Source organism: Silene latifolia, unplaced genomic scaffold (genome assembly GCF_048544455.1).
Source record: "Silene latifolia isolate original U9 population unplaced genomic scaffold, ASM4854445v1 scaffold_75, whole genome shotgun sequence".
NCBI classification, from domain to species: domain Eukaryota; kingdom Viridiplantae; phylum Streptophyta; class Magnoliopsida; order Caryophyllales; family Caryophyllaceae; genus Silene; species Silene latifolia.
Genome location: NW_027413661.1, coordinates 2,804,967 through 2,823,689, shown reverse-complemented (window position 1 = coordinate 2,823,689; position 18,723 = coordinate 2,804,967). Strand labels below are relative to the sequence as shown.

The window sequence follows — 18,723 nt, the reverse complement described above, 5'->3', positions numbered from 1 at the left end:
CTTTCAAGCAGAAATTTTGTTAATCTGTTGTACCAAGCCCGAGGAGCTTGTTTCAAACCATATAACGCTTTATCTAATTTATAATCGTGGTTTTGAAACTTTCTATCTGTAAATCCATGGGGTTGCTCTACAAAGACTTTTTCGTTGAAATAACCATTAAGGAATGCAGTCTTAACGTCCATTTGATATAATTTCATTTCTTTGTGAGCTGCAAATGCTATTAATAATATGATAGCCTCTAGACGAGCAACGGGAGCGAAGGTCTCGTCATAATCAATCCCTTTTTATTGATTATACCCTTGTACAACCAATCTAGCCTTGTTCCGTACCATAATCCCCGTATTGTCCAGCTTGTTTCTAAATACTCATCTTGTTCTAATAACAGATCTATCTCTTGGTCTAGGAACCAAGTGCCAAACTTTATTCCTTTTGAATTGTTGCAATTCTTCTTGCATTGCAACGATCCAATCTGATTCAGCAAGGACTTCTTTGCTATTGGTTGGTTCAATGGTGGAGAGAAAAGAGTAGAAAGAAGAAAAGTTATTCAACCTTCTACGAGTTTGAACACCTCTTCTTAAGTTTACAAGACTCCATGGGATGAGAGTTTTTATATCTCCATTTCTTAGAGACTCAAGACGCATAAATGTTATTTGAACCGGGCTCACCTTCTTCAAATGATTGAGATCCAAGAAGCGTTCCCCCTGAATTTAATCATGGGGTTATAGTAGATCCAGGTATAAGACTGGATTCTATACCTTGGTTTGGATTTGAAGTTATATCTTCATCAGGTATAACTTCATTTTCCAAGTTCCTGTCTTGAGAGGAAGTTATAGTATCATCAACTATAACCTCAGATCTCTTTCCCTTTTCATTTGAAGGATTTCCATGTTTATCATTTGTGCCTTTAATTTCTTTGTCTTCCTCATCCAGCTTTGGGATATCACCTTTATATAGACAAAAATCAGGTTCGTTCATAACTTCTTCCTCATCCCGTTCAGCTTTATCAAACGTATTATTCTCATCAAAAATAACATGAACACTTTCCTCGATACATAAAGTTCTTTTATTAAAAACTTTGTATGCCTTACTATGATTTGCGTATCCAACGGAAACAGCTTCGTCACTTCTAGGATCAAATTTGCTTAAACGATTTTTGCCGTTGTTATGGATGAAGCATTTGTTCCCGAAGCAACGAAGATGAGATATATTTGGTTTTCGTCCTCTTAAAAGCTCATATGGAGTCGTCCTAATGATAGGTCTAATCAAGGCTCGATTATGAACATAGCATGTAGTACTAATAACTTCAGCCCAAAAATTATGAGGTAGACTACTACACAATAACATAGTGCGTGCCATATCCTCTAGTGCTCTATTCATACGTTCAACAACACCGTTGTGTTGTGGAGTTCGTGGTGCAGAAAAGTTATGTCCTACACCATTTTTCCTACAATATTTTATACAGGCATGATTATCAAATTCAGTGCCGTGATCCGTACGTATAGAAACTAACTTTGATTTATACTTGTTTTGAGCAAGCTTCATTAGAACTACAAATTCATTGAAAGTTTCATGTTTTGAATTTAGAAAGAGAGGCCAAACATACCTTAAGTAGTCATCAACTAGAACAAAAACATACCTGGATCCACCTCTACTTCTTACCTTCATTAGGCCACACAGATTCGTATGTACTAGTTCCAGTGGTTCTTTGGTGCTTACAACTCTCTTTGGTTTGAATGACGATCTCACATGTTTGCATTGATCACACGAGTCACATATAATTTCTTGATCGAATTTGATTGATGACAACCCTTCAACAAAATCCCATTTCTTTAGTTTGTTAAGTATTGTTGAGCTAATGTGGACAAACCTCTTATGCCACAAACACGGATCATCTAAAGTAGCTTTCATGCATGTAAACGAGTTAGTAGGAATTGCATTTAAATCAATCATATAATCATTCCTTTTACGATGACCTTCAAGAATAACGCTACTTATTCTTTCAATTATTATACGACAAGTATCCGAGTGAACAACAACTTTATTTCCTTTGTCAGATAATTGTGAAAATGAGTAGATTATGTTTGAGTCCTCTAACAAGATAAACATCACTAATATCATGAGAAGTGGAAGTACAAACCTTACCAACACCAACAACCTTACCTTTCTTGTTATCTCCAAAGGTAACCTTACCTCCATCAAATGGCTCAAGTGAAAGAAATAGATTTATATGTCCAGTCATATGCCATGAACAGCCGCTATGAAGGTACCAAAGATTATTTTCTTTCACCACAACCTGCAAAACGATTAGATACAGTTTTTAAGCATCCAAGCAAGGTTGGGTCCTTTAATGTTAGTCACCCTAAAGATTAGATCTTTTCTAACCCAGACTTGTCTAATGATTTTTCGTTTGGTAGGTGATTGGGTTTGAATTGGAGATGTCCTAGTCTTAGAGTAAACTTTAGGTTTTTCACGTGGTTGCTTTTCAGGTTGTTTAGGGGGAGCCTTAGTCTTATGAAACTCTTTAGGCTTTTATGGTTGTCTAGGTTCATTGATCTTTTTCTTGTAATCAAAGCTGATATCATAGAACCAACGGAAGTTGTTGTTTCTTTCTTCATTCAAGTTAGATTCATCTATGGGAACATTGTCTTCTTCAACTACCGTGTTAGACGCTTTAACAAATTGAATGCCTTTGTGTAAATCTTGGACGCGTTTAACATAGGGTCTTGAATATGTCCCGTATGACCGCAATAATTGCAAATACAGTATTCAGGTAAATTAACATATTTTGTCTTCCTGAAATCTCGTTCGGAAGGAGTTGATTTGCATTTAGAGTGGTCTCTACGCCATAACACTCATGTCTTAATGTGGACGCGGGCCCACGGGGGCGCTTGGGAAAAAAAGCGTTTGCATTTGTGGAGTCGCCACCAATTTATTGTGGAAAATTGGAAACCGTTCGAATACCTCGTGTCATGTCAAGACACAAAGTAATGACATGAACACTAAGCACTCGTTACCCATAGCATTCTATGTCTAGAATGACTCTCGTGGATGCCAATGAACACGGATGTTCACAGAGATCTGGAGTAAGGGGTGAGGGTACGTATAAGGAAGCTCTTTTGATCGAACACCTAATCCCGCCCGCCTCGATAGCGGCCTCTACTAATGATTAGGGAAGTTATTCATACTCGATATATTGTCGATTATATGCATGCAATGAAACATCCAACGTTTTAATCTTAACATGTGAGAATTAATACTAAGTCGGTTAACACGTAATTTAATCATACAATTGAGTAAAAGTAGAAATTAAGTTGATTACATGTGAGAGCATACAAGCAATAATAAAAGAAATACAATAAATACAATAATGAGAAATTACAATAATTACATCGGATTAATTGATTTATGTCGAAAATACTTCTAAAACGGATAATTTTAGAAGAAAGAAATAAACAAATTGACGAACAAGAATTAAGGTGATAATACGATTAGTAGTAAATTAAATACGTAAACTAATAAACTAGGTCAAAGCAACACGGGAGTTCAGAGACAGACATTGTAATACCCCGTGTTTTATATATAATCAATTAAACGGATATTAATATATATTAATTACTATACATTTTATATATTACTATTTAAGTCGGGTTAATTGTTGAGTCGATAATTACGTTAATTATTTGTAGATGGTAGTCGAGTAAAGTCTTAATGTTTATATTGCACTTGTTTGTAGATGGTAGTCTTGATCAAGTGGATGTTTCGTTGTGGGGTACCTATGCAAATGAGTTCTATATGCTTTATTCCTACTTCTGTTAGTTGGTTGAGGTGTAAAAGAAGAGTATAGTTAAACTACTGGTATTGAGTTATGAGTTGTGGGGCCTTTGTGCCGAGTTACGTTTACGGTCCAGTGAGACCATGGTTATTGAGTTACTTGAGTCTGTGATCGGAATTTAGATGGAAGATGACGGTGTTCTCAGATGAATATTTAGTTGTTATACATTGGTGTTCTCAGGTAGTTATTAGTCGTAGTTAGTTGGGTTAAGTAAAGACGAGTTAAACTTCGGGATGAAGTTTACTTTTAGGAGGGCAGAATGTAACATTTCGTGTTTGTTATGTTAATTGATGTGTCAAAAGTGGGTGTTAACCGTGTTAGAAATGCGTGACGTCCGTATGTACGATGTACAATACCCTTATGTTGTTTAAGTATGGGAGCGAACTTCGGGACGAAGTTCATTTTAAGGGGGGAAGACTGTAATACCCCGTGTTTTATATATAATCAATTAAACGGATATTAATATATATTAATTACTATACATTTTATATATTACTATTTAAGTCGGGTTAATTGTTGAGTCGATAATTAAAATAATTATTTTACTTGACTCGCGTTGTATCGATCTAAGTTAAGTGAGACGGGTTTAACTGAACGAAGTCACGTTAGCTAATTCTTTTACAACCACGCGGACCCATGACATTTACCCACTTACCCAATCACGTTTACCCATGACCCATTTACCATCTAACCTAAACTTTTAACCTATTTACCCTAGCTCTACACAACCCTACTCCCTCAACCCGCCTCCCTCCTTCATCAACACCAATCATCAGCTTTCACGCAAAACGAGAGAGAGAGAGAGAGAGCATGGGTGTTGACGGCGCAGCAAGGAAGGCTTTAGTGTGTTTGACGACGACCGTGGGTGGCCCTGGTGGCTGTGGTGGTGGCGAAAAAGGTAAGAGTTCAACCGTTTCCTCTGATTTCGCATTTCTGTCGAGTTGATTGGTTGTTGTTTCGTGTCTTAGGGAGGGGATAAGGGTGGTTGGCGTCGGGGTATATGGGTAGGGTGGTTAGTGACGAGTGTAGTGGTGGTGGTTATGGTGGTTTTGGGTGGTGGTAGTGGCGGAGAGAGGTGGCGGCGACGGGGTAGCGTGACGGGTTTTAAACAGGGGGTTTTCAGGCGGTCTAGATGGCTAGGTTGGGGTGGCACCACCGTGGACTAGGGGAGGTCGAGACGGCGGTGCCACGGTGTCCGGTTCGTGGGGTGACGGCGAGAAGGACTGTGGTGGTGTGGCAGGTTATAGGTGTTGGCTGCGGTGGTAGTAAGGAGAGAACATAGGGTGTTTGGTGAGGCTTGGCGGTGAACCAGGCCAAATGGCAGCCCTAGTTCGACTCGCCGGCGGCAGTCGACCAGGCTGGTGGTGGTTGTTAGTGGTGGGGTCGAAGTGGGGAGCATGGTTGGTGGTTGTCGTGGTGGTGTAGGTGGCGCGTGAATGGTGGGGGTGAGAGTGAAGGCGTGGGTTGTGTTTAATCGGGTTATTCGAATTGTTTTAGTTTTGAAACGGGTTTTCATAGTTTAAATCGTTATAATTCGTTAATTGGTCGTATTCTTAATTAATTAATTTAATTCCCGAGTCTTCTAAATAATTTATTTAATTTAATTCCCGAGTTATTTGAATAGTTAAAGACGGGTTTTGAGTCGGGTTTGTTAAAATGAAAAAGCTACTATATCGGGAAAGTTTCCATTCTAAGAAATTCTATTTTAGTAACTTTCTATTTTGGGAAGTTGGGTCAAATACTAATCGGGTTATTTCAGTTATCAGTTGGGCATAAGTTTGGTGTCGGGATTGTATTTCGGGAAAGCTTCTATTTTGGGAGATTTTTATATTTAGTAGTTAGTAATTATAAATATTATAATTGTTTTACGTGACGGTTCGTGAAGGATCGATAATCGAGATTCGTTGCTTTATTTTCTCTGACTCGCTTGAACTACTTAATTGGATTTGCTGGCACTTCGAGGTAGGGAAATACACTTGACCTATTATCGTTGTTGTTGAATTGTGTTGACTTGATTCGTGGTTGTTGATTTACGTTATGATTCATATACGGGAAGGTGATTGACTGAATTGATCGTGTTGAGTTTGTTATCACAACATTCGGTAGCTGGCATGATTTCATTCATTAATATATATATTGTGTTGCATTAATTTCTGTTGAGCATTTCATATGCATTGGAGTTGGAGGATGGTGTAGGAGTGACGATGTTGAGATACGATGTGAGTTGTGATAAGGCCCAGGCGGGTTCTGCAGACTTGCCACCCGGTGTCCTCAACGCGAGTGCGGATCGGCTACGGTCGATATATAAAGTCTACCGGGATCGGTATGGGTTTGGTTGTCCGGGTATGAGATATGAGATATGAGTTGAGATGGAGATGGTGGTGACGGAGGAGCATGCATATCATATTTTGTTGTTTTATTGTTTTCCCTACTCAACCTCGTGGTTGACCCTGTGTATTCGTGAACACCTGTGATGACCCAAATATTGGCGAGCAGACTTGACAGGTTAAGAGATAGAGCGGGAGCTGGATGGGCGTGAGACACTGGATCAGACGACTTAGTAGCTAGATCATCATCTAGAAGACTTTCACTTTTATTTATGTTAGTTCTTGTAATTTGACGTAAAGAGGTTTTGTAATAATTAAGTTAAAAAAATAATTACATAAATTGCCTTGGAGTTTAATTTGTTATTCACTACCTTGGAAAACCGAGATGGTAACAGTTCGGTTTATTAGGGAATGTCTTGACGAAGGCTTCTTTTATAAACCGGGGTGTTACAAAGTGGTATCAGAGCGAACGATCCTCAGGCCTAAACCAATGAACCCAATGAACATAGGAAGAGTCTAAATAAAATGAACCCCGGGATAGAACTGTTAGGAGCACACTAAGGTAAGGTATGAGTTAGGGGCCCCTCACACCGAACCAGCCCTCTCGGTTTGACCCGAAAACCCCGAGTGTATTTGAGAGAAAGGGTAGAAAAGTTGCTTGAGGTTGAACAGAAATTCATATATCGTTGCCTAAGTGTGAACTGATTGATACATTGATTATTGCATAATCGAGTTGATGTATACCTTGAGACCCATATATTCTAACCATTCTGCAGGACAACGCTACGGTAAGTATTTTGCATGAATGATGACGTGATCATATAATGTTGTGGAAATGAGAAATAAAATTTCGAGTTCAGGTTAATAATCAATGAAGTGTTGTGCTAGACGTGAGCATGAAAATAATTGCGAGTCGATGATAGTTACCTAGGTGGATGTTGAATGATGTGCTGATAGCATTACTATGACTAAGTAATATGCGGTTATGTGATCCCAAAGCCATGCTAGTATAGTATTGTGATAGTAATTAGAAACACTATTGAATTGCATGTTTATAGTCATAGCAATCGTGATTTAGATGTAAGGAGTAGATCGAGATGCGAAAGGATTCTATGGGGTAGATGTTACAAAACACACAGTGTGAGATTTAAGTTAGGATGAGTTAGTATCGATAGTATGGTTGTAAGAGTTTGGGACATAGAAAATGAACGACTTAGTGCTGAAACTTGTTTTGTTTGATTGTACTCTTTAATTGACCTTACTGCCATTTCTTTTCTGTTTATTGCCTATGGATGAAAATTTTATAAGAGATAGCCTTGGGAGTTAGTATTCATTTGGCGTTGGTTTCATGCTTATATGATATACGGATTAGGAGTAATAAATATTTTAGTGAGTCTGTGGTTAGGAAGTTCTGTGCAAAGTGATGTTTGATATTAATAATTTTTGCATAATTCCAACTCCATCGGTCAAAAGAGTCGCATAGGTTTTCAAATTGATAAGCCACGAAAATTCTTGATGTCTCTATATTAAACGGTAGGTTTTGCAAACTGACCCAAGTTTTGGACCAATTGCTGTCACATGTTTGTTTGGACCAACTGAGTTGTAAAATTCTTTAAAAATGAATTTTTGTGCTTTAGACCTAATTCTTTTTCCCCTGTGTTTTTAACTCTCCGTGTTTTATAAAAATAATATGAATCAAGTTTTAATCGAACGGTTATTTATTCGTGATCTTTGGAAGTTACAACGTGAATCAAAACATTTAAAATGTGTGTTCTATGTTGAATTTTCATACAGTCGTTTGATTAATTCATGAGCCTTAGTAATGTGAATTTATAATGCTTTATATGACGATAGTAGCACGCATGTTCAGTAGTTATGTATCTTAACAAGTGATAAAATTAAAACTTAGTTGATAACATTGTTGGCATGATAGTATGAGTAAAATTGGATAGCTTAATTTGATAATATTTTATACGAGTCCAGTTGTTTGCATATTTTATATGTTTGGCATGTTGCAATATCTCTAGTGTGTTCATCATAGTTGTATAGTGGTCAGATATATGTAAATATAAAACTATATTATCATATCTTGGTAAGTTGGTGGCGTTAAATGTTAACTTGATTGTTCTAATATACTCGCATGAATATTATAATAGTTATGTTTAAATGTTTACACATGGGTGGTAGTAATGATTGTGTCTAAATGTTCACACGTGTAGGATGTCATCTGAGTTCTAATGTCTTCTATGCGAATTTGTGTGCCTATAGTTATACTTATTACTTTCATTGCAATAAATTATTTCAGTTGAACCTAAACCTATAACATGATAATAAACAGTGTTGTTATTTCTTATTGAATATGTTCGTTATTACAATGTCATAAAATGCTAAAGTGATTCTTGCAATTGTATGGGTGTGATATAAAGGAAACTGTTTGATATAACACAACAATTGGCATATCTATATTCTCGAGTCGTTACTATCAATTATATTAAAATAAAGATTGTTATGATAGCTATGTTGACAATTATAATAGGATAACCCTTTGATGATTCACATGATATGCATTGGTTTAAATGATAGTCGTTATAGTTACATTTAATTGAGCCTACGAGTTGCCTAATTATTCAATCATGCAAATCAGAGAAGCTGTTCAAGTTGTTAATCTTTTATCATAGCTAGTGTTCTACGAAGTAGATGATGGCAAATGTATACGTCTAAGTTATTTATACGATATCTTTTGTTTTGCTGAAAATGAGTATACTAAGTTGCTAGACACAATTGAAAGATATGATTGCTAAAATGTGAAACATATGTGGGATATGAAAGTGATGTTGTTGTTGTCATAGATCATATGTAGTTACTTTTATTGGGAAATATGTTTTCAGAATTGATATCGTGCAAACAATTCTTATAATTTAAAATATGAATTATGAGTATGTTGTTGATTGCTTAAATTCATCGACCCAATTCGTGACCTAAACCAGTGAGTGAGTAAATGGTTGTACGGATATGTCAATAAGATCCTGTGAGTGTGATGGATGGTAGTGGTAGATCTATTTTCTGTGATATGTTTGCAATGTGAGAAGTTCTTAAATTGTTTTGTTGATTTTGCTCTCGCTCGTTCATAGTCTATAATTGATCATCAAATTTGTTTAGTGGTGAAACCATGTAAACCTTGGTTCCTTTCTTGTTGTTCTTTAGTTTGATGTTGTGTTTTTAAGTTAAGCATGAGCTAGTAATAAATGTTACTTGTTGACAATCAGTTAATTCCATAATAAAACCTTGTTTCGACCTTAGTGTTAATGCGCAATCTTTTATCATATGTTCTTTCCTGTCACATGTGGTTGATAATGATTTTGTTGCATATGTATATGAAAATTGAAAAGAGGTTACGAGGACGTAACCCTGTTTCTAGTCGGGTAGGATTGTAAAGTCTTAATGTTTATATTGCACTTGTTTGTAGATGGTAGTCTTGATCAAGTGGATGTTTCGTTGTGGGGTACCTATGCAAATGAGTTCTATATGCTTTATTCCTACTTCTGTTAGTTGGTTGAGGTGTAAAAGAAGAGTATAGTTAAACTACTGGTATTGAGTTATGAGTTGTGGGGCCTTTGTGTCGAGTTACGTTTACGGTCCAGTGAGACCATGGTTATTGAGTTACTTGAGTCTGTGATCGGAATTTAGATGGAAGATGACGGTGTTCTCAGATGAATATTTAGTTGTTATACATTGGTGTTCTCAGGTAGTTATTAGTCGTAGTTAGTTGGGTTAAGTAAAGACGAGTTAAACTTCGGGATGAAGTTTACTTTTAGGAGGGCAGAATGTAACATTTCGTGTTTGTTATGTTAATTGATGTGTCAAAAGTGGGTGTTAACCGTGTTAGAAATGCGTGACGTCCGTATGTACGATGTACAATACCCTTATGTTGTTTAAGTATGGGAGCGAACTTCGGGACGAAGTTCATTTTAAGGGGGGAAGACTGTAATACCCCGTGTTTTATATATAATCAATTAAACGGATATTAATATATATTAATTACTATACATTTTATATATTACTATTTAAGTCGGGTTAATTGTTGAGTCGATAATTACGTTAATTATTTTACTTGACTCGCGTTGTATCGATCTAAGTTAATTGAGACGGGTTTAACTGAACGAAGTCACGTTAGCTAATTCTTTTACAACCACGCGGACCCATGACATTTACCCACTTACCCAATCACGTTTACCCATGACCCATTTACCAACTAACCTAAACTTTTAACCTATTTACCCTAGCTCTACACAACCCTACTCCCTCAACCCGCCTCCCTCCTTCATCAACACCAATCATCAGCTTTAACGCAAAACGAGAGAGAGAGAGAGAGCATGGGTGTTGACGGCGCAGCAAGGAAGGCTTTAGGGTGTTTGACGACGACCGTGGGTGGCCCTGGTGGCTGTGGTGGTGGCGAAAAAGGTAAGAGTTCAACCGTTTCCTCTGATTTCGCATTTATGTCGAGTTGATTGGTTGTTGTTTCGTGTCTTAGGGAGGGGATAAGGGTGGTTGGCGTCGGGGTATATGGGTAGGGTGGTTAGTGACGAGTGTAGTGGTGGTGGTTATGGTGGTTTTGGGTGGTGGTAGTGGCAGAGAGAGGTGGCAGCGACAGGGGTAGCAGACGGGTTTTAAACAGGGGGTTTTCAGGCGGTCTAGATGGCTAGGTTGGGGTGGCACCACCGTGGACTAGGGGGAGGTCGAGACGGCGGTGCCACGGTGTCTGGGTTCGTGGGCTGACGGCGAGAAGGACTGTGGTGGTGTGGCAGGTTATAGGTGTTGGCTGCGGTGGTAGTAAGGAGAGAACATAGGGTGTTTGGTGAGGCTTGGCGGTGAACCAGGCCAAATGGCAGCCCTAGTTCGACTCGCCGGCGGCAGTCGACCAGGCTGGTGGTGGTTGTTAGTGGTGGGGTCGAAGTGGGGAGCATGGTTGGTGGTTGTCGTGGTGGTGTAGGTGGCGCGTGAATGGTGGGGGTGAGAGTGAAGGCGTGGGTTGTGTTTAATCGGGTTATTCGAATTGTTTTAGTTTTGAAACGGGTTTTCATAGTTTAAATCGTTATAATTCGTTAATTGGTCGTATTCTTAATTAATTAATTTAATTCCCGAGTCTTCTAAATAATTTATTTAATTTAATTCCCGAGTTATTTGAATAGTTAAAGACGGGTTTTGAGTCGGGTTTGTTAAAATGAAAAAGCTACTATATCGGGAAAGTTTCCATTCTAAGAAATTCTATTTTAGTAACTTTCTATTTTGGGAAGTTGGGTCAAATACTAATCGGGTTATTTCAGTTATCAGTTGGGCATAAGTTTGGTGTCGGGATTGTATTTCGGGAAAGCTTCTATTTTGGGAGATTTTTATATTTAGTAGTTAGTAATTATAAATATTATAATTGTTTTAGGTGACGGATTCGTGAAGGATCGATAATCAGATTCGTTGCTTTATTTTCTGGACTGCTTGAACTACTTAATTGGATTTGCTGGCACTTTGAGGTAGGGAAATACACTTGACCTATTATCGTTGTTGTTGAATTGTGTTGACTTGATTCGTGGTTGTTGATTTACGTTATGATTCATATACGGGAAGGTGATTGATCAATTGATCGTGTTGAGTTTGTTATCACAACATTCGGTAGCTGGCATGATTTCATTCATTAATATATATATTGTGTTGCATTAATTTCTGTTGAGCATTTCATATGCATTGGAGTTGGAGGATGGTGAAGGAGTGACGATGTTGAGATACGATGTGAGTTGTGATAAGGCCCGGCGGGTTCTCAGACTTGCCTTGGTGTCCTCAACAAGCGAAATGCGATCGGCTACGGTCGATATATAAAGTCTACCGGGGATCGGTATGGCTGGGTTGTCCGGGGTATGAGATATGAGATATGAGTTGAGATGGAGATGGTGGTGACGGAGGAGCATGCATATCATATTTTGTTGTTTTATTGTTTTCCCTACTCAACCTCGTGGTTGACCACGTGTATTCGTGAACACCGTGATGACCCAAATATTGGCGAGCGACTTGACAGGTTAAGAGATAGAGCGGAGCTGGATGGGCGTGAGACACTGGATCGCATTTACTTAGTAGCTAGATCATCATCTAGAAGACTTTCACTTTTATTTATGTTAGTTCTTGTAATTTGACGTAAAGAGGTTTTGTAATAATTAAGTTAAAAAAATAATTACATAAATTGCCTTGGAGTTTAATTTGTTATTCACTACCTCGGGAAACCGAGATGGTAACAGTTCGGTTTATTAGGGAATGTCTTGACGAAGGCTTCTTTTATAAACCGGGTGTTATTCTGGACATCAACCAGAACAGCGCACTGAGCCGCATCCCTTAGAAGAGGCGCAGACTTATCGCGTCTGTTCCTTGGCTCGCCTCCGCCGTGAAGCCGGAATTGCAAGTTGTTAATATTCGTTGGTGAATTTAATGATCGATTATGAATAATTGACTCGGATAAAAGTGATTAACATATTATTTACATGTGATTAAGGGTCATAAAAACAATAAACATGGATGAAAACTAATTAGAACGAATATTTACAAGATTAATAAGGTTAATTAATTACAAATTAATAAACTAAACAAACTAATTAGGTTAAACAAGTTGTTAATGACGAACTAACGATGGATACGATAAACAAAAGGTGAAAAATATATCAATGACGAATTCCAGAGACTCAATATTGATGAATCGAACCTTTAAGAACCGAATTTGATTTTAATGACGAAAACCCGCAAATATGAGTTACTTGGGATTTAAGTCGGGGTATTAATGACGAATTAAATACTAATGATGATTAATAATACATGTCAGATTATTATGCTTGAGTTATTATGTCAAAGAAACGACGAACGATTGAAAACAAAAGAAAAACAAACAAATTAACAAAAGACGAAGGAAGAAGAAAGGAAGCAGGAACTGCGGCAGCCTCACGAAGAGGCGCAGTAGGTGCTGCGTCCCTTCGAAGAGGCACAGCAGTTGCTGCATCCTTTCTCGACGCTCATCTTCTGGTAATTCGTAAAAAAGGATTTAAAGCATAGTTTTAGAGATCGGTTTTAGTAATACTTTCGACATTAACCTTACATTATTGATTACAAAAGTAAATAACAATAATAAAATAGGGATTATACACCCTCAGACTTACATGTTTGATGAAACGAGATGAACTAAGTTAACGTTTAGTGATGCTCGACTCGAATGTAGACGAAAGTGCCCTCGCAAGAGGAAATTACACAGATTGATTAAAGTTGATTGATGTGGAGTTGGTCAAATTGGTCGGTCATGCAAAACGAGGCTGGTACGCAGAAAGATCCGAGCTTACGTGGTCGAAAGTTCAAGCACGTAGACGCCAAAAAGTAAGAACGTGGTCTAGAATGCAAAGGGAGAAGAGAAGGGCAGACACTCGCGTGAAAAATATGTGAGACCGAAGGTCTCTATTTATACTAATCAGGTGGAGGAAAGTAGGGTTTTTGGAGAAACTTTAGAAGTGAATCTCGAAAAGATATGAAAAGATACGAAAAATACGCAGAAAAGGACTTGGGAAGAGGCGCAGCAGGCATTGCGTCTCTTGGAAGAGGCGCAGCACCTGCTGCGTCCTTTCCCAAGTGGTTTCCTCCTGCGGAAGAAAGATTTCCGTGTTTTGGTTATGGAATACCGGATTAATCTTGTTTTCCTTAATATTTTGTGTGAATATTACGGGAAATTATTTGCCAAAGATTAAAAGATTGTAAAATATGGAATAGAAATATCCGGAACATTCTAGAACATTCTGACTCGGTTTTAGAAAATGAAGACGGTTTTATGACCCGGACTCCAAATGTACTCTATTTACTGCCAAAATGACCGTATCGGCACGTAGATGACAATTAAGAGGTAGACACAAGTGTTTAAGCGATCACTTGACGATAAACTTACGAACTGTCACAAATCGTTCCGCGTACCAAACATGAGGCCCAATCATCACCGGGTGGTTTGTGGGAGGTGCAGAAATGAGGTATATACAGAGCCCCTACTTTGACTGAGGCTTGGATAAGGCAAAAGTCAAAGTATAGCCATTAGGTCAATCGAAGATTACAACCTGACGACTACGGCGATGCGAGGCGGCTCAAGGGGTCTGAGCCAAGGACCTGTCGCCGGGAACATTTTAGAGTCTGTCGACTATCGGGGAGGGTCGTTTAAAGTCTATTAAACTACGTAAGGAGGCTCGCCAGCCATAAGAAGAGACCATACCTGAAATTCCTCGAAACTCCAGGGAAAACAAAACGCGATATTGGGAGAAGACAGCAGGACACAGTCTGGAACTGCTGGGAGAAATCTGCTTGTGGTCGGCTTCAAACAAACTTTGGAAGGGTTTGGGATCGATGTTGATCTCCATGTCTCGAGAGGGAGTGACTGTCGGGCGTGAACTCTCGCTGGGGAAACATAATCGAGAACTGATCTCCATGTCTCGAGAGGGAATGTCTATCCGTGTACTCTCGCTGGGGAAATATAATAAAGGCGTGTCGAAACACCTGTCAAAGAAGGAACGCTCGTTGTGACAAGCTTGGTCTTGGATGGAAATAATAATATATGGCAATCTGTAGTTGGCTTGAAAATGTGGGTCCGGGCGAATAATATACGTCAAACGGATCAAATATGTGATATGGCATCAAGGAAGAGGCGCGTCAAAGATGGGCCCACAAAATAACGAACTCATAACGAATTTTTGAAAATTCGTATGAAGGGAGGCTGAGGAAAAGGCGCAGCAAGAGCTGCGTCCCTTGGAAGAGGCGCAGCACCTGCTGCGTCTATTCCTGGGCGTGTCTTTCCTGCGTAAAAACCTGATGAAAAGAGGGTTTATTTCATTATTTCGAAACATAAATTCTCAATTTCTCTCTCAAATCCCAACCATTTTCGTCAAAATTTGATCCAAAAGCTTGCATTTGCCATGACTAATCGAGGTATGTATACTAATCTTTCACTTATCTTCCGTATTTGATCGAATAGGATCGACAAAATTAGGGTTTTCGACCCTAATTAGTCGAATATTTGGGGCTTTTCCCCCAAACGGCCTTGCCTTGCAAAATTGACTTTGTAAACGACTAATTGGTAATATAAGGATCATAACAATGTATTTGTTTCGAATTTTCGTTGAGTTTTGAGCATTTGAGTGAAATTGAGACGGTTTCACAACTAAACCGTAAATCGCTTCGAAAATAGCCTTAGGATTGCACATTTGTGACGAAACTTGATATTTGGAATCCTTGTGTGATGGGTAAACTTCCTACCATCTCGGAATTTTGAGTTGTGACGCCTTTTTCAGGACACTTTTGGTCGTGGTTATTTTCGGAGCTATATTCTATTTTTCGGAACAATTGTCGTTGGAAGCACCTAGACCAAAACACAATTTATAACTTCACAAACAACTCTACAATTAGTAAAGAGGCAAGTAAAGGTCGGATCCCAAGGGACGGGAATTGAGATGAGATTTCTATTGCAACTAGTGGTGTCTTAGGGGTGTCACAATTTGGGTTGATTTAGAAGGTCACTAAACTAAATAGCAATGAAAATAAACAAGCAAGATGAATTAAAAGGGTTGTAAACAATTGATAAAAAGCACTAGGGTGTCATGGGGTCACAGGGGAATCATGGGAATTGATCATACAAACATGTTCTCAAATTATAAGCAAGCAATTATTGTTGTGATGGATTGAGTTGGGTTATATCTTACAATCCTAGGAAAGTTTGGGTCCCGGAGCCGAATCGATTAGATTGTACAACACCTACAAGTCGACTTAATCTTCCCTACTCAACAACATGCATGGTCTAATGAGACTCGAGTTGGTTTATGTCTTACAAGTCTCATTGAAAAGATAGGTGATGGGTAAAAAATGCAAGGATTCATAGGCTCGCATTTCATCAAACATAACATGTGCATGAGTTGAGATCAAAACAAGCAAGCAAATAAACCATGAAAGCATATTAATTTAAGCATGAATCATTCCCCATGTTGGTTTCCCCTAATTACCCATTAACCCTAGCTAGGTGACTACTCACTCATTATCATGTTGATCATGCTAGCAAGGTTGTCAATCATACCAACAAAGTTAAACATGATGAATAAATGAAAGTAATTAACAATAATTAAAAAGGGATTAAGAGAATTATACCTACTAATGATTCCAATAATAAAGCAAGAATAAAAGAAGTACTTGATGCTTGATTGAGAGGTTGTCAATCTCCCAATAATAACCCAAATAATCTTCAATTACCCAAAATAAAGGATGAACAAAAGAGAGATTAAGGAAATAAAACTTGTATTAAAACTTGATTAATCGTTGATTACAAAACTAAAGAGAGATTTGATTGATATTAACTACCTTAAAGATTGCTAAGAAGAACATGCTCTTCCAATTAGACTAATGGGGTATTTATAGTGGAAATTAGGTGGATGCATTAGGGTTAACTAAGGCTAAATTAGTAATTACACTTTTTAGATATGAGCAAGGAAACGCCGGTATTTTTCGAAGGATGGGCATCTCTCATTGAGGCTTGAAGAACGAAATCTGCGCTGCCTTAGAATCCGTGTGTCTTAGGTACGGGACGTGCGGATTCAGGTGTCTCTGCCCGGGCGTCTTTGGGAGAAGACGGGCGTCTTCTGGTAGCTGCTGTCCGAGCGTCTTTGGCAGAAGACGCACGGATTGTAAGGTGGAGGACAGGCGTCTTCAGCACAATCCGCACGGATTGCTGCTCAGCTTTGTTTCTTCTTCTTTTCTTCCCTTTCTCTTCATAAAATCCTTGGGGATTTCCTTGGGGATGTAAGGATCTTTCCTCACCATTGCTCATCTACTATAATATGTACAAAGGCCTTCTAATCTTGTCTCTCCTTGATGCTTGGTCATTGAATTCAATCAATTTAGTCTCATTTTGCCATGAAAATGCAAGGTTTGCACCCCTTTCCTACCAAGGACACAAAACCTCAAAGAATATGCAAAATAAATAACTAAAGACAATAAATGACCCAAATATGCACTAAAAAGCATGGGAACAAGGCTAATTCGGGGGCTAAATATGCTCTAATTATGGTCACATCAAATATCCCCAAACCGAACCTTTGCTCGTCCCGAGTAAAGAGGTGACAAAGACTAGGACCATTATTTAAACTAACCTAATAACATAGCCGATATGAGACAATTAGCGGGTCTCACTCCGCCCCTTCAACTCACAACAAGACAACTATGAGGTAGGATGCCTTCTTGCAAGGCAAGGTGGGTCTTGCCAAAATGGCGACACATCCAAACATTAAGCACACAAAATGAAATAATGGATGCATCTACAAAAATAATAGCCACTTCCTCATCAAGTGGCGGAGTCAACTAAAAAGGAACAAATTTAAGAGCATATATTCCTTCACAAATACTAGTTCAACAAATTACTAAGGCTAAGAGGATGGCACTAAATCACCTCCAAATGGTGTTAAACTAGACTACTTTCGTCCTCAATTTCCAAATTCTTTCGTCAAGAGCGATCGGATGGTTATGGAATGATGATCCCTATGATGCTAGTAGCATATGACATGACAAGTCTCGAATTCTCTACAAAAGTAAAGGTCATGGATCGTCCCAAGCTCGACAAAGTGGCTTGACAAAAAGGCTTTTTGGGAATGAAATGCTCAAATCGTTGTAAACAAGGGTGGATATGACTAGTATTCAAAAATTGACCTCATTCAACTTTCATATTTCAAAAATTAGAGATGGGGTTTGTCCCTTCCGTGCTAATGTCCTTTGCTTTCGCCAATCGCTTATTAGGCAACCGGTTAACCTCTAGACAATAGCTTTTCGGGGTGATAGTCACTCTGTTTCTGGGCGGTCGAATTCATAACTGTGTGGGGGCCCAATTCAATGGATCCCTCTCCAAAGCACATCGAAGTGGTACGCCTCCATCAAAACGACTAAAATTCTCAATATTTCAACATTTCATAACATTTGAGGTTTCCTTAGCAATAAATTGTTTCCACATGACAAAATCTTCGAAATGAGCACTTCAAACTTATTGATAGAAAGTATTTTTGGGTTGCCTTACCACAAGGTCAATCAAGGTCACCTAGACAAGTTAACCAAGTCCACATCGCATCACGGGGTTGGATAGGTGACTCACATGCAAACCCTTGACTAGGCTTTGGGTCATGGGTCAAAAGACACTAGTATGACACAATCTAGGGTGTTTTACAACCATTATAGTAGGCGAAGTCTTAAGTTGAAAAAGTATTTGTAATGGCTTAGTTGCTCTTGTCAAAGTTCCCAATTAGGCACTTTTCAAAACTTTTCATCTAAATGCAACATATGCCATGATGCAACTATTATATACATCCTAATGCAAGTGATTCTACCAACTAATATGACATATAAACTAAATGCAAGTCCTAAGTTCACATTGTTATACCTCATCAATCAAAATAAAGCCACATAGTCATTACTATAAAGAGGAAAAAGGAGATTGGAAAGATCATACCATGCGGTCTTCAATATCCTCATGTCTCGGAT

At 38.5% G+C, this 18,723-nt stretch overlaps 1 protein-coding gene across 1 annotated transcript; it reads right to left on the bottom strand.

Moving 5' to 3' along the window:
- Window positions 1–365: 365 nt before the first annotated feature.
- On the bottom strand, window positions 366–1,356 carry LOC141640280 (uncharacterized). Its single transcript, XM_074449130.1, has 2 exons — window positions 850–1,356; window positions 366–701 (listed from the first exon to the last, which is right to left on the bottom strand). Exons 1-2 carry the CDS (start codon window positions 1,354–1,356, stop codon window positions 366–368), a joined length of 843 nt encoding a protein of 280 aa, XP_074305231.1.
- Window positions 1,357–18,723: the final 17,367 nt, after the last annotated feature.